At 39.5% G+C, this 14,919-nt stretch overlaps 3 protein-coding genes across 5 annotated transcripts; 2 read left to right on the top strand and 1 right to left on the bottom strand.

Annotated features, from left to right (window-relative positions):
• Positions 1-62: 62 nt before the first annotated feature.
• Positions 63-5,190, bottom strand: LOC104821834 (snRNA-activating protein complex subunit 4 homolog). 3 transcript variants are annotated; one of them, XM_010552842.2, is made up of 11 exons: positions 4,632-5,008; positions 3,948-3,994; positions 3,465-3,873; positions 3,131-3,330; positions 2,835-2,990; positions 2,392-2,706; positions 1,969-2,127; positions 1,735-1,884; positions 1,350-1,568; positions 1,217-1,258; positions 64-1,097 (listed from the first exon to the last, which is right to left on the bottom strand). In XM_010552842.2, the coding sequence occupies exons 1-11, from the start codon at positions 4,923-4,925 to the stop codon at positions 881-883; spliced, it is 2,208 nt and encodes a 735-aa protein (XP_010551144.1). In that variant the 5' UTR covers positions 4,926-5,008; the 3' UTR covers positions 64-880. The 3 variants fall into 3 exon arrangements, with proteins under 3 accessions (XP_010551142.1, XP_010551144.1, XP_010551141.1); XM_010552840.2 differs by having other exon boundaries at positions 63-1,097; positions 1,239-1,258; positions 3,465-3,994; positions 4,632-5,190; XM_010552839.2 differs by having other exon boundaries at positions 66-1,097; positions 3,465-3,994; positions 4,632-5,190.
• Positions 5,191-5,834: 644 nt separating this feature from the next.
• LOC104821833 (translation initiation factor IF-2-like) lies at positions 5,835-8,491 on the top strand. Its single transcript, XM_019203471.1, is given in 5 exon segments — positions 5,835-6,178; positions 6,281-6,783; positions 6,785-7,163; positions 7,730-7,810; positions 7,896-8,491. Coding segments are annotated over 5 exon segments (1,497 nt in total). The 5' UTR covers positions 5,835-5,893; the 3' UTR covers positions 8,145-8,491.
• Positions 8,492-8,872: 381 nt separating this feature from the next.
• Positions 8,873-11,037, top strand: LOC104821831 (putative DNA-binding protein At1g48610). Its single transcript, XM_010552836.2, has 5 exons — positions 8,873-9,008; positions 9,218-9,273; positions 9,373-9,773; positions 10,119-10,196; positions 10,705-11,037. The coding sequence occupies exons 2-5, from the start codon at positions 9,243-9,245 to the stop codon at positions 10,822-10,824; spliced, it is 630 nt and encodes a 209-aa protein (XP_010551138.1). The 5' UTR covers positions 8,873-9,008; positions 9,218-9,242; the 3' UTR covers positions 10,825-11,037.
• The last annotated feature ends 3,882 nt before the right edge of the window (positions 11,038-14,919 follow it).

The raw sequence follows: 14,919 nt of genomic DNA, 5'->3' as shown, positions 1-14,919 counted from the left end.
CTCAAACAAAATCAGTAAACAATCAGGATATCCACCTTATAATATGTTTTGAATACAATTATGAGGTCAACAAATTTATACAAATTTTAAAAAATATAATTCCTACCTATCTCATCTTTGAAAAATAAATAAATATTAAAGTACAAACATATCAAAAAATTACGAGTATCGATTTTTTTTTTCGCGTAAAAAAAAATTAAAATTTAGAGAAACGGCGAAGGTAAAGTTGTATCAAAGAGGATATCCTTAAATGAATGAAAAACTAGAAATTTTTATGTGTATATATTGTCACCCAAAAAATTACCCATTTTTTCTCGTGACAGTATAGTGGCTGTGGTTGCAAAGGCTGTCTTCCATTTCAGCCAACTAAAACTCATCACAACATCATCTGCTTCAGCTTCTTGACTCAGCTATCCACAAAGACACTGCCCTTTGCATTTTATGCAAAGATCCCAAGAGACCTCTCACAGAGACCAAAGCGCTGCCAACAGACAATCAGATCAGCCTGTGAGAATATTTATTACCATATCCATAGACAGATGGATAGATACCCCAGCACATGTCCTGAAAGCTTTGGAGGGGGAGGGTCAGTCTCGGGTTCGGCTCTTAAGTAGTGAAAGTGTTAGCCTCGTTTTAACCACGAGCTCAGCCACCTTTCTTTCTTTCTTTCTTTAGACCCTTCACTGTGGTCGAGAGAGAGAAGTAGACTTGACATCAGCAACCCTACCCACCACCACCACCACCAGCCACAGAATCTTTTACTATTTTGTCTCCCGACCAGACCAGTGTCATGAGTGCTTGTAGTCCTTCTCTTTCACTAGATTTTTAAGTGGACGTCTTCATCTCTTATAACAGCTCACTCTTTACATTGACTCGGCGTCTATGTCATAGTGTGTTCCTGAACAACTTCTGCCTCTTTGTGTTCGCTTCCTCTTCTACTTCTTCCTCGGTTTTTCAAAGACTGGTTTGTCACTGCCTTCCTTTTGGGTTTTGGATTATTAATTTCGCACACATTTTCTTCTTCAAGTCCAGACAACTCAGAAGAACATCCCTCTTGGCCTTTCCCACACCTCCTTGATCGGCTCTTCTTAGCAGCACTGATTATTCAGACACACCAAGATAAACGATAATAAGACAAATAAAAAACAGAATGAAAGAAAGTTAATGGGGTTGGAGTTCCATCCAAGAATCACATAAAACATTGAAGACAACATACCAAGACGCCTCATTTGCTTTACCTTCGATTCCAGGCTTCTTTCTGCTTAGCAAAAAAAGATGAATCAGATCAAAGGCAGCCGGCACAAAAAAAAATAGAATAAGGACAAACACCGAGGAAGTATGGTACTCACTTTACTGTGCGTTTACGTTTCTTTGTTGAGGCCACGATTTCAGATTCAGGGTCAGGTTCAAGTAAAGGGGATATCATAGGTAGTGCCACCAAATCACCAACCCCAAGAGCAGGACGCTCTGATTCCCGATCAACAAAGTTTCCTACAATAGCTTCCCTCCGCAACCTTCTGGCTTCTTGTATAAGAGGGACTTGGTGGGGATATAATGCCTTCCATCTCCTGTTCATAAAATGTGAAAAAGTATGTTTCAATGTGAAGCGTATCTAGAGAACGTGTACAAGAAACCAAATAAATATGCATGAATGTATATACATAGATATATATACACACACACACATATACACAGGAGATAATTGTCAGACTGCTAAGATCCTATACATCATACCTCCAGCACTGATTATCAGTGCGAGAAGGCAGACGGGTAGCAATTCTAGACCAGCTATGTCCAAGGTCTGCGACTGCGGCTCTCAACTCTGCATCCTCTACTTCAGTCCATGGACTGCGATTCACATTAGGATCTAAAGAATTCACCCATCTGAAAAACAGAGAGAGAGAATCAACATCAACCCCAAAAATCAAATATCCTACAACGAGTTTGATCCCTCAGAATTTTATTTACCTCTCTCGACACTGAGGTGGAGTCCGACCAGGAACATACTGAGCAATTTTGTGCCAATTTTTTGCTCCAAAGAATTTCACAGCTACTTTCAGACGTTTGTCTTCCTCAGAGCTCCATCTGCCTACCCTTTGTCTTTTAGGGTGCAACGATTTCTTCCATCTGAATTTTAACGACATAATGAGTCCAAGATAACAAGGAAAACAAAATTACTTAATACCAGCCATAACAATTGCACTTTATCCAAATCCTACAGTTAGAACTTATACAGGATATAGATCCATATCAAGTTACTGATTTTGAGAATTTTCAAATCTTATCACAGAGCTAACTGCTAGATTGCTTCTGTACAAAATGGCGGGCAGCTTTCTAAAGAGAATACGTCCCCCATTCACATAGTATGCATGGTGATTGACGTTGACTGACCTATTAGAGCATTGGGGTCCAGTTCTTCCTTTTAATACAGACGCAACTGCTTGCCAATCTTTCTCACCATAAACTTCTACTGCAGCACGGAGTTGGTCATCGTCCTCTTCAGTCCACACTCTCTCCAATATGGAGGCATTTAAGCTCCTCTGATATCGAGCCAAACATTGAAATGGAGTCCTGCTTGTTCCCAGCAATTCCGCAATACAAAGCCAGTCCTTGATACCCTTTTCCTGAATAATCAACAGTAGATTTTTGTCCTCTTCGGCAGTCCATGCACTGCGGTTGATCAAGGGATCTTCCCAGTTCATCCACCTGTAATTTGATTTGATGAGATAAATAGAGAAAATTTACAGAACTATAGGTGGTTAATATGGGCATCCATCGATTCCTTGAAGGTTTAGTCTCTAACAATTCTCAATCTTGCAATTAATGATGTTTACCGGGCTTCACATTCTGCTCCAGAACGATGCTTGACATATCTTGACGCCAACAGATCCCAATTTACCTCGGGTAGGAACTGCCTGATCATTTCGGGTGGGATTTCAAGATCTCGGATTGTCTGAACAATGGTGTCCGCGTCATTCGTAGATCCCTCGCTATCAATGAAGTGATGTTACGACAACATTTGGGAACGTTAGACAAGAGAAAAAGAGGCATCTTAATAATGCATGATACGAATGAACACAACACGTCAAAATGAGGATACACAAGTGTATTAACGTTCTTAAGGGAGTACCTGGAACGATCAATTGCATCTGAAAGGAGTCTATCTTGAATTTGTTGTCTTAAACCCTTTCCAAGGTTTTCAATCTCTGCTGCAGACCAACATCTGCGGTCAACCGACAGAGGATATTTAGCCATTGCCATCTGATAGTTTGCCACACGAGGATTTTCTGGAGGACCAAACAGCAAAGGGGATGCCTTTTTACCATTACCCTAGAAAGAAACAATGAGAGGGAACAAAAAAAGAAAATATTTCTTATTATGCAACAGAGAAGCAGCAGCAGCAGCACGAATTTGTAAACCATTTGAAAAATAAAAGGTGGGATAAAGAATTCAAAATATATTACCTCTGAACTGTCAGAAGGCCCTGACTTTCGTGTTGATAATAGTTGGATACGATAATCCATTTTCTGAGATAATGCCTGTCCGGCTATTTTCTTGCAATAGGCTTGACAATCTTTAAAAATTTTAACTTTTTCCATGAGTTTTTTGTTCTGCTCAATCGTTGCTTCAATTTTGGTCAATTTTTCTTGAAGCAATCTCTGGTACGACCTGTTCTTCTTTATTGCATAAAACAAAGCATGCGCAAATTCAGGTAAGCTCGAGCCCCCAGCTTGCAGAAGGGATGATCCATGTGTACCGGGCTGATCAAGAGGCTCAGCAACAGCTTTTTCATTTGCATCAAGAAAATCGCTACCAGTATTTATTGCCTCAGAATTCAGGACTGTGTGGCATGGCTGCTGATGATCTGGAAAGCTATCACAAGTATTAGATCTACCCAATATTTCACTCGAAGTTTCATTGCCTGAGGCGGTACCAGATGCATGTACCTGCTGTTTCTTCCCTGAAAGATCATCCATGAAATTTCCCCCCACACCTGGAAAGGAAATAGAGAAATTTTTAGCAGTAGAACATGCAATATCTTAAGAAGGCAATAGACATATTATTTATGCCTACAAGTTTCAAACCAACAACCACATAAAAAATGCAACAAGCACTCCTCAAACGTCCCATGTACCCACCGTGCATTACATGACATTATAAGACAGTCTGCCAAATGATGTCTTGGAAGTTATGTCAGAAATCAAACATAAATAGGATAAGAAGAAAGCCTCAATCAGTTGCCCTATTAGCACAGAGCCGGTATCTACCCAAAAGGAACATTGAGCCGAGAATTTGTGTAATCAAATCAAACGCATCCAAAAGTTGGGAACCTTAGCACTCGAGACAAGCTCCGAAATTGAGTCTTCCTAGTCTCCCTCATGAAGTAATACTCACTTTCATACGACAAAACTAAACTGATCAGACCAGGAGCAAGCTTATCTTCCAACAATTGAAGCTTCCTATCATGAGAACCAAAAGTTGACTATTCCCAATTTGCCAGGCATACAGATAAACAATAGCTTACTATGCCCAAGGGCCATGATCAAATTTTCCCTAGACATTAAAAGAGAAAGAATCAACGGACAACATATAAAGAAACAAACAAGCAGCAGGAATCAAGTGGTGCTCACCGGAAATTTCATAAGCAGAGAATTGCTTACGAATAGCGCGTAGGGTTTCCAAGGCTTCTTCTTCGTTGTCATCATCGTCATCGAAAAACCCATCCGGCGGCAGAACAGCGAGCGGCTCCAGCGCCTCGCATACATCCAATGACAAGGCGAACTGGTTCCTAATGCTGCGAAGCATCTCGAGGTCGTCTTCGCTGTCGGAATCCGAGGCAACCCTACCCACCCCACCGCCGCCGGTGTTCGCCGCAGCAGAACCGCACTGATTCTCCCCGCCTCCTCCTTCGCTGCCGAAACCATCGGTCGGTGGGATAATCTCGTCGGGATTTGCGCCGGCGATTATACAGGCGCGCCTTATGGATTCGATGTCTTCATCGATACCGTCGTCTTCGTTGTCTTCGTCATCGTCTTCGCCGTAGTATTCGACATCATTGTCTTTCCCTCCGTACAGGCTATGTCGAGCCATCCTGCCGTACTGAAGGTCTCTGCGGTAGAAATCGGATCTATTTCGAACAAAACGGAACAACGAAGAGAAGCTATATATACAGCTCCTGCGCTCTCCGAGAGAGGGAGGGACATCTCTCAACATATGGCGCCATGGCGGTATAATAAACGGGTCAGGTCAATCGGGTGGGATCCAATCCAATTACCAAACATTTTTCATTTGCAAATGGGCCTGGGCCCATAACTGTATTATTCCAATACTTGGGCCTTTTATAATTGGACTTAGGCCCATAACTGGTAGGGGATGTTCGTTTGTAACATTGAATGTGTTGCTTGCTTCTTGTCGTTTTCTTGCAACTTCCGTAAGCATGGGATGCAAATGTCATAAAATTCTTGTACTAACCTTACATGAATCTCTGTCTAAAATTTACCAAATTATTGTGGCTTTTTTCTCTAAATTTTCAAGAAACCGAATATTTCAATTTGGCATGGAAATATTCCAATTTGGAAGTTTTTAATTTTAACTTTTATGGAGTTTAATAACAAATTCAGAAATTTAAAATAAATAATGATAATGGAATGATGAGAGAGAGAAAATCAGTAAAGAAACACAAAACTCAAAATTACAATGGCAAAAAGGTATGACACATCATCGATCCGCGTCGAAGATGAGAAACTAATCACATTTTCAACGGTCAGATTTTCAGCACATCCCTTCTTCCGTTGCATCTCTCTTATCCCAACTTACTTTCTAAAAATTAAAAGATCAAAAAAATAAAAGAAAAAAATCTCACCATCCTCTGTTTCTCTCTCTAAAAAACAACATGGATCCCTCTCTCTCTTTATCTAGTGATCCCCAGCACCATCCTCCTCCTCAGTTCGCCGGATTTCCCTTCGCCCCCTTCGCCGCCGGTGGAATCGCCGCCTCTCAGAGTCACCCCTTCTTTTCTGGCGCCGTCAATCCTGCCTCCGTCGCCGCAAGCAACAATCATGTATTTCAAGCTCCACCGCTGTCTCAACCTCCGCCGACGAATGCTCCGCCTCCGGCTCCACAATCGGAAACTTCGGCTCCTACGCATCCTTCTTTCAGCCACCCTCCTTACTCTGACGTAAGCTCATGTAGCTTCGTTACTGTAGTTTTTGGATCGGTTAGGGTTTCTTTGTCTGTATTTGGGTAGTGAAATTTACGGCTTTCTGTTGTGTTTGAGCAGATGATATGCTCAGCAATTGCAGCGTTAAACGAGTCTGATGGGTCGAGCAAACAGGCGATTTCGAGGTACATCGAGCGAGTGTTCACGGGCTTACCTTTGGCTCATGGTGCCTTGTTGACTCACCATCTGAAGACTCTGAAAAACAGCGGTATCCTTGTTATGGTAAAGAAATCCTACAAGTTTGCGTCCACCCCTCCACCGACGAGTATCGCCGTCGCAGCCGCTGCTGGTCTCGAAGATTTCAGATCTGATCCCCCCAGTTACACCACCACCGCCCAGCCTCAGTCCGACCAGACCGGTCTGCCAGCGGCAGCGTCTGCTCCGACTGCTCAGAAGCGCGGGCGCGGTCGACCTCCGAAGCCCAAACCCGATATTCAACCCAGTGAGGCTCCTGTTCAGCTCAACGGTCAGCCCCATATCAACTGGGAACAAAACAATACGTCTGTCTCCGGACCCGCCGAAGAGGTCCAGCCGGCCAGGAGACCACCGGGTCGTCCTCCCGGGCCGTCCTAGAAAGAATGGCCCTGCGGCACCGGCGCCGGCGCCGGCGCCTGATTTTGCTGCGGCTGGGATCACAAAACGAAGAGGAAGGCCGCCGGGTCGGAGGGCTGCGGGAGGGCTGAGGAAGCCTAAATCTGTGGCGGCGCCAGCAACCGTGTTTGCTTACGTGGCGAACGGTGCCAAACGCCGAGGTAGGCCGAAGAGGGTTAACACTGGCGTCGCCGTTGCTCCATTTAACACAGAAGGTGGAGAGGCGGCGGCGGTGATTTTGCCGGCGAAGAGAAGGGGACGGCCACCGAAGATCGGCGGTGTTATTCGCAAGCCTGTGAAGCCCAAGAGAGGCGTATCTCGTACAGGAAGACCCGTCGGCAGACCCAGAAAGGTATTCCACGTCTCTTCCGCTTCATCGAACTCTGTATTGGCCACACTTGAGTCTGCTCGGAGATAGTTTCCTGACATAGACTGTTGAGTGTTTGACATTTTACGAATCTGCTGATATGGGACAGAAAAAGTTCAAAAGTTGGTGGGATTTCTTGCGTTGTCACTTTGTGCTTAAAAAATGTGTTTGTTGTCTGAACAGTCCGTAGAGTTTAAATAGATTCTTCATGTGTACGGGCTTATCTTTACCTTTATTTTTTTAATAGCCTTTGTTGGATAATTAAGAGCAAGTGGTCGGCGGCTGGCTTTGTTTGGTACACAGTAATATTTCCATTGCAATCGCCTTCATAGAGGGTCATTGTTGGATAACTTGTCATCGAAACAAGTATGAGTATTTCGTTGTCATGGTCAGATGCGTGTATATCTGTTTTTCTTCTTCGCGTGGTGCTGGAAATTTGATTGATTTTATGAATCTTTCTCTCTTGCTGAAAGCTGTCGAGTCTTACATAATTTTGTTTTGTGAGCCATTGTATTTGCCTTAATGTTCTTGCCGATTATTATTGAACATAGGATGCGCAATGGGCAACAGGAGGTGGTTATGGGCAACAAGATGCTGGCTATGGAGAACTCAAGAGAAAGTTTGATTTTTTGGTTAGTATCAATTTTTCAAAACAGTTGGGTCTCTCTCTCTCTCTCTCTCCCCCTCTCTTATTTGATTTGGTTAAACGCCATCCAGCACGAAAAAGTGAAGGAAGCAGTGAACCTGTTGAAAGAGGAGGCAACGAGTGAAAACCAGGCAGTGGTGCGAGCCATCCAGGAGCTCGAAGGGCTAACCGCAATGGACACTACTTGTGAGCCGCATGGCGTGGAAGAAGTGCAGCAGGAAGAGCCAAACCCCGAACCAGAATCCCATCAAGAAGACCAACTGCAAGAACAAGGACAAGCACAGACAGAAGCAGAGGCTATGCAAGAAGCACTGTTCTGAGAGTAAAACCCTGAAGGACAGAGCTTTCTAGTGATGATGTTGGCGTTTGGGGTATCATCTTCCGGATTAGGTGTTGTTGTCTTTATTAAGGATTTTTAATTCGAATAGGGTTTGTTTGCAGAGAGAAATGGAAGTAGAGAATGTCTGTAAAGTGTTTAGGGATATGTTTTCATTGTTCATGTTGTTCCTCCCACAGTCTGGCTCTGTCTCTTTTTGTAGCTTTGCTGGTGATCTTTTTTTTCTCCCAACTCTGCTTTCTGTTCTTGTTTTTGTTCTAGGGTTTATGTTTTCATCTACAAATTAGGATCTCCTCTCATGAATAACTGCCCTCCTGGGGTTTCTACTTTCTTGGTAATCTCATCGTGGTTTGTGAGAAAATTTGTCATCTTCAGCTGCAAATGATTGTTATCTTCGATCATAACCAAATCCAGGGTTTTGGGGTTTAGGGTTTGGAATCGACTTCATATTTACAGTCTCTCCCCGTTTTGTGTGTAGATTTCGGCATCTAAACAGTGAAAATGGCGAATTTCTTATCTTATTCAATGCATTTGAACCTTAACACTCTTTAACATTAAGACACAAACCTCGTACCCATTGAAGACGGACATGTATATCGTATTTGTAATAATTAATGGAAATTCACTCGATACAAAAAAAAAACACATTTTTTGGTATCGAAGTTACAGTTGGCAGGGTGTGGGTAGATTGGAGGAGGAGGCCCATATAAATTCAAGGACGGACTCATCATCTCTCACTGGATCCCACCCGGCTAAATCTGGTTCCGGAGCTCTCGCTGTCTCCCTCCCTCTCTAGTCTCCATTTCAGGCTAAGTCCCTTTCTACTCGTCCTCCTCCTCCGGATTAGGTTAGGGTTTCTTCCTGGGTCTTCTCCTTCATTTCAGCGGGGTACGTTCAAACCCTAGCGTTTGAATGAATCGCGAAAAGCTGAATTCTTCTGCAAAATTTATTTGTGTTTTGTATTTTAGCTTCCAATTGAAGTCCGTTTTAGGGGTTTGCTCTGAAGTCTGACTCAATTAGTTGCTTGACGGCCCTCTTGTTGACTTGCGTGTATAGCTCGAAGAAGAACAGTGCTGCTTTCATGGCGACAAGATCTCTCAATTCTCTCTCTGGTATTCCTCCCCAAATTCCGCTTTCTTATCTGCTCGACGACTCGATGGTCCACCAACTTCAGCCCGAAGGCTCTGAACTCACCGCTGTCACTGATTCAGCTGTTCATAAACGCGGCCGTGGTCGACCGCCGAAGCGTAAGCCCGATTTCCATCAGAACGATGTGACTGATGAAGCCCCACCGGCCAAGCGACCGAGGGGACGTCCTAGGAAGGACGGAGCTCCGGTGGGCTCGAAGGCTGCTCCAATGGCGGAATCGAAACAGAAAGGACGCGGTAGGCCGAGGAAGTCCAAGCCCGTGTCAACCCTGGAGAGGGTTTCGCCCATCATTGTTAATGACCCACGAAAACGAGGAGGGAGGCCAAAGAAATCTGATGCTGCGTCTGTTGAAATCGTGGAGGAGACGGTGGTGGCTCCAGCCAAGAGGCGAGGTCGGCCACCTAAGATCGACAGTGTTATCAGCGTCTCTCATTCTGGGAGGCAGAGGGGTAGGCCTAGAAAGGTGAATCTGCTTCCCTCTCTTCTTGGAAATTTGTCTAATAGCGTATGCTTCTTACTTAAGACTGTTCCCTGAATTGTGGAAAATGTTTGGAGTAACATCAGAATTGGTCATTATCCTGTCTTCTTTTGTCGGTGTCTCAAACATGGTTCTTGTATCCAAGATCTTTTCTGGTTTGTTTGGTAAGAAACCCAAGTGAGTCTTTACAGACATTGAGTTCTTGTCATATATGGGACATTGACTGTTCTCCTCATAGCCAAACCTTTTATATATATATATAAATATAATGATTCAATACTTATGCCAAATCCTTCTTTTTTTTGTGTGTGAAAATGATGATGAATAAAGGATGCTACAGCCGTAGAAGTTCCCCGAGAAGAAGAAGCTGCAGACTACGGAGCCCTCGAGAGAAAATATGAATTCTTAGTAAGTCAAATAGTTCTCCTGGTAGCTCATAAAGTGAACTTGATTACATACATCTTGCATTTCGGGTTACTTCCGAATCTTACCGGATTGGTTTTGAGGTTGTTTCTGGTTGGCGAACTCTCAATCTTATCCCATGAGATTTGTTAATAATGTTATACCATCTATCATGAGATACCATTTTAAAATGTCAATTCAATCTAAGTATATTGGTTTTTTCTTTTTTGCATATACATTGGACACATAGATACAGACATACACGCATTTAATGTTAGATGTATATGCATACAGGGAGACACAGACACTTCATTTGAAACATTATCTTATACAGTTACAGGAAATTTTCGATTTTAAAAGATTGTCAAGATCTATCCTTTTAGTTATACTATTTAAAACATGAACGATTTTAGGAATTGGATTCTCTCTATCTTAACATTTTTTTTCAACAAATATATAAGATAACTAAGAGAAAGATCGATGCCCATTTGTTTGTTTTTGTTTTACGTTACAGCAAGACAAAGTGAAGGAGGCAGCCGGCAAGTTAAAAGCGGCATTTTCGGCAATGGAGGAAATTCAAGTCATAGCGGCAGAGATGAACACTGAAAGGAGCCATTGCCACCGCCATGGATGATCAGACGGAACAGCAAGCGTGTACGTTTTTAGGGGATAAAAAAACAGGACATTGTTTGGTGAACACTGACAAGATTTAGCAAAGTGATATGTTTATGTTTTGTATGTTTTATCTTAGGTGTGTTTGAAGATAGTGCAAGTAGGGGTTGTAATGTTTGTAGCTTTGTTGATCTCTTTGCAGTTTACTTAGAGCAAGCTTCATTCATGTTTGTCCTTTTTTTTCACATTTATGAAATTATTGAGACTAAATTAAAGATAAAACATATAGAGAGATTGTGTTGGGTGCGACTGATTTGGGCTTTTATTAAGTAAGCCGAAATTTGGTCAAACCCAACTCAGCCTGTTGGGTTCGGACCGTTCCTATTACGGCTTCTTCTCTCTTTTATGCCGATGCGTTTTGAAGATCACGACCTTAACCCTGTTCAGAGCCCTTTTGGTGTATCAATTCAAACCATATGGTTTGAGGTTCCTATATCGTAACCGGGGCTCATATCATTTCCTGCGTTTTGAAGATCGCGACCTTAACCTTAACCTGTCTTGGTAACTATCACACACATATCGAATGTAAATGAAAACAAGATATTATGAGTTCAACTCGAAAGAGATATTCATTTTAGCTCTCGAGAAATCTGAGAAAGTCTATTATCGAGATTGTAGGGTTACAAAAGAATGAGTTTCTTTTTCAGAAAAAGATTGAAAATCACATAATGAACAAAAAAAAAATATGATACTTTGTCTCACTCAACCAAGTTCTTGTCCGATTCATTCTTTTTGTCACGATGTTTTGTTGTGATAAATATAAAAAATTTAAAAATAAAATAAATTTCTATTTAAAATTTTTGTCAATTATATAAAATAAAAATTTTCATATAGTTTATTTTATGTCAAAAATTTAATATTTTAATATTAAATTTTAGGATTATAAAGTTGTTTATATATTTATGATATTTTTTCTGAATAATTTACTATTTTTATATAATTGTAACATTTTAAAGATTTTTTATAAATATAATAGTTTAGAATTTTGATGATAAATTTATAGTTGAGAGATTATAATTGAAAAATAAACTGTATTTTTGTGCAAATTTGGTAGTTTAGAGTAAGGAGGTGGACATGTCTTTTAGACTTCATATTTGGCCTCTTATTATTCAGATGCGAATTCTTTGGTTACGATTAATTTGGATTATGTTCTTATCAAAATTTAAATAATTATTCAATTTTAATCGGTTTATTTTGTTCCGGTTACAATTTGATTTGGTTCAATTACATTTAATTATAATTATAACCAAATCTCAATTCAATTTGATTTGATTTGCTTGTGTAAGGAAAGAAACCAAGTTTCATAATTTTGATATATAAAAATATAAAAAGGTCTATTTGGATATTGTATACAGTATAAAATGGGTATTAATCGACAATACAATAATATACATACACACACACACATATATATATATATATATTTTGAAAATTCAGTTAATTCTATTTTGGTGATTTCATATTTTGAAAATTCAAGACGAAAAGATTATTTAATTTTAATGGGTTCAATTCAATTCGGTATAATAGGTTTTTAAATATGGGCCCTCAGGGTAACATTGTCAGTTAGGGCTCACTAAGGCCTCTCTTGTATTGTAATATACTTTGAGGCCCATTAAGTTTGTTTCTCTTTTTTCACGGCCCAACATAGGGTTACACTCGTTCTGTTAATGGACACGTCTGCCCCTCCCCCGGGGACCAATTGTAATCGCCTACAATCATATATGCATATTATATATATATATATATATATATATGCTCATTTATGCAGCCACGGTTGGATATTTTCTAAAAAATATGATACACACGATATCAAATATCTGGAGTTTCTTTTTGTACTTGATATTGATGATCCGATGTGCAAGGCCATGATTAGAAACATTGTTTCTATCTATTTATTATCTAAAAATAATCAAGTTATTAATTACGATATTTTGTAAATACATAATTATCTTGAATATATTAATTATTTCTTTATTTTTTTTTGGAAGAGACAAAAGAAACATCTTGTTCTTTCTTCAACAATTACGGATCCTTCCAATTAGTGATGTCAATTGGGTTGGCCCAACCCATTTGGATCCAAACCCATTTGGATTTCAATGATAAATGGGTTTGGTTGGGTCGATATGTTAATAACAATGGGTTGGGTTGGGTCGATCCATTAAACATGTGTAAACCATTTAAATTCCCATTTATATATTCGTATACTACTTGTACATATATATAACTAGTAATACGTATATCCATATAAACTAGAGATAATATTCAATTCAGTTTATTCGATTCAATAAAAATATATATAAAATCGGATATTAAATTATATTCGATAGTTTATGAAAAAATTGTAAATTTTTTTAAAAACTCCGATTTTTTTTAGTTTTTTAAAATTCGATTCGATATATTAGAAATATTGTCGTTTAGATTTTTTGAACGATTCGGTTCGAAAACGACGCCATTTTTATAATATGATTCGATTAATGGTGTTGAATTTTTCGGTATGATTCAAGTTTTTCGATACGATTCAATTCAGAATAATATCGAGTTTTTTATATGATTCGAATTTTTTTGCCATGATTCGATTCAAAAACGACACCAAATTTTTCGCCACGATTCGATTCATAAATGATACCGAGTTTTTCGGTACGATTTTATTCGTAACTATAACGACTCGAATTTTTCGGCATGATTCGATTCGAAAACGACACCAAATATTTTGATTCAATTTATATACATATATATGTGTGTGTATATATGTTAATATTTATATTTCTAAATATAACAATTTTAATTAAATACGAAATGAGTTTAATTTTGACTAAGTATATAATAGGTTTAATGGGTTAACCATTTAACCAATGAGTTTAATGGGTCAAAATCCATTTAACCCATTTTAAAAAAATTAGTCAAATGGGCTACCCCGTTTGGATTTATAAGTGGATCGGATTGAGTCGACCCGTATAACCCAACCCATTTTGACATCTCTACTTTCAGTAGGATTCGAACCCAAATAAAGTTTCAAAAAATTCTTTTGGAGCGATCACTTTAGTTATTGACCGAATAATCGAAACGAATCAAATTGAATATGATATAATCATAATCGAATTGAATTTGACATAAAAACTGAACAGTTATAATTTTTTTAAACTCGAAAAGATCGAAACCGAATCAAACCGAATCGGTTAATAAAATAACCGAAGAAACTGATAATTTCTTTGGAAAACAATTTTTTTACAACAAAAAAATCGAATCTAAAACGAATCAAAGTTTATATAAAAACCAAATGGTTATAATTTTTCTATAATTGAAATAATCGAATCCTAATATAAACGAACCGAATACCCACCTTCCTACATAATTATTTTTGAAATAACTTCTTCTATGCAGTATATATCTCTCTCATATGCATCATTGAAAAAGATGTTATAGGCATTTCTAAAGAGGTCGTAACAACATAGAAAATGGTGCAAATTTGCAAGTTGAAATTAATCTTATTAATTCAAAGTAGACAAGTTATTAGAATTAGATCGCAATCCAAGTACACTGGGTTATATATATAACATCTGCGGAAACACACTCTATGTGGGCAGTGTTAGATTTAAGTACACACATATATATGTATAAATATATATATATATATATATATATATAATGGTGTACAAATGGAAATCCCATAGGGGTAACAGTTAAGCTGGATCTTTTTAAAGCGTGTTGTTGCATGAGATGTATCTCAAGCTAGGAGAGAGGGTGGATGAAAATAGCATATTAGGGCATAGGAAAAGACAGAAAAGGGTTTATGATCCCAAAGACAGAGAAAAGGGTTCATGGGAATGTGATGTGAGAGAGACAAAAAGGAGAAGACGGAGGGAGACAAGGCTAGGGGCAGTTGGGAAGAAGAATAATAGTGAAAGCCACGAGACATTGGCCTATACATACACCCACACACATACGTATGGTGTTGTGTATTTATGATAGAATAAAAGAATATCGCAAACGAAAGATAAATAGTGATTGAGAGAGATGACAATGTCACGTCCTTTTAGCCTTCGCATCTCCCCATATC

This window comes from Tarenaya hassleriana, unplaced genomic scaffold (genome assembly GCF_000463585.1).
Source record: "Tarenaya hassleriana unplaced genomic scaffold, ASM46358v1 Cleome34, whole genome shotgun sequence".
NCBI classification, from domain to species: Eukaryota; Viridiplantae; Streptophyta; class Magnoliopsida; order Brassicales; family Cleomaceae; genus Tarenaya; species Tarenaya hassleriana.
Note: the sequence above shows the minus strand (reverse complement) of the source record. Positions and strands in the feature narration are given on the sequence as shown.

Coding starts and splice junctions, on each gene's coding strand:
- LOC104821834 (XM_010552839.2), bottom strand. CDS start 5,091: ATGGCTCGACATAGCCTGTACGGAGGGAAAGACAATGATGTCGAATAC. Junction 2,128..2,391: donor GGACCCCAATGCTCTAATAG/GTCAGTCAACGT, acceptor GTTAAAATTCAG/ATGGAAGAAATCGTTGCACC. Junction 1,098..1,216: donor AAAGCAAATGAGGCGTCTTG/GTATGTTGTCTT, acceptor CTGAATAATCAG/TGCTGCTAAGAAGAGCCGAT.
- LOC104821831 (XM_010552836.2), top strand. CDS start 9,243: ATGGCGACAAGATCTCTCAATTCTCTCTCTG. Junction 9,274..9,372: donor ATCTCTCAATTCTCTCTCTG/GTATTCCTCCCC, acceptor TCACTGATTCAG/CTGTTCATAAACGCGGCCGT. Junction 9,774..10,118: donor AGAGGGGTAGGCCTAGAAAG/GTGAATCTGCTT, acceptor TGATGAATAAAG/GATGCTACAGCCGTAGAAGT.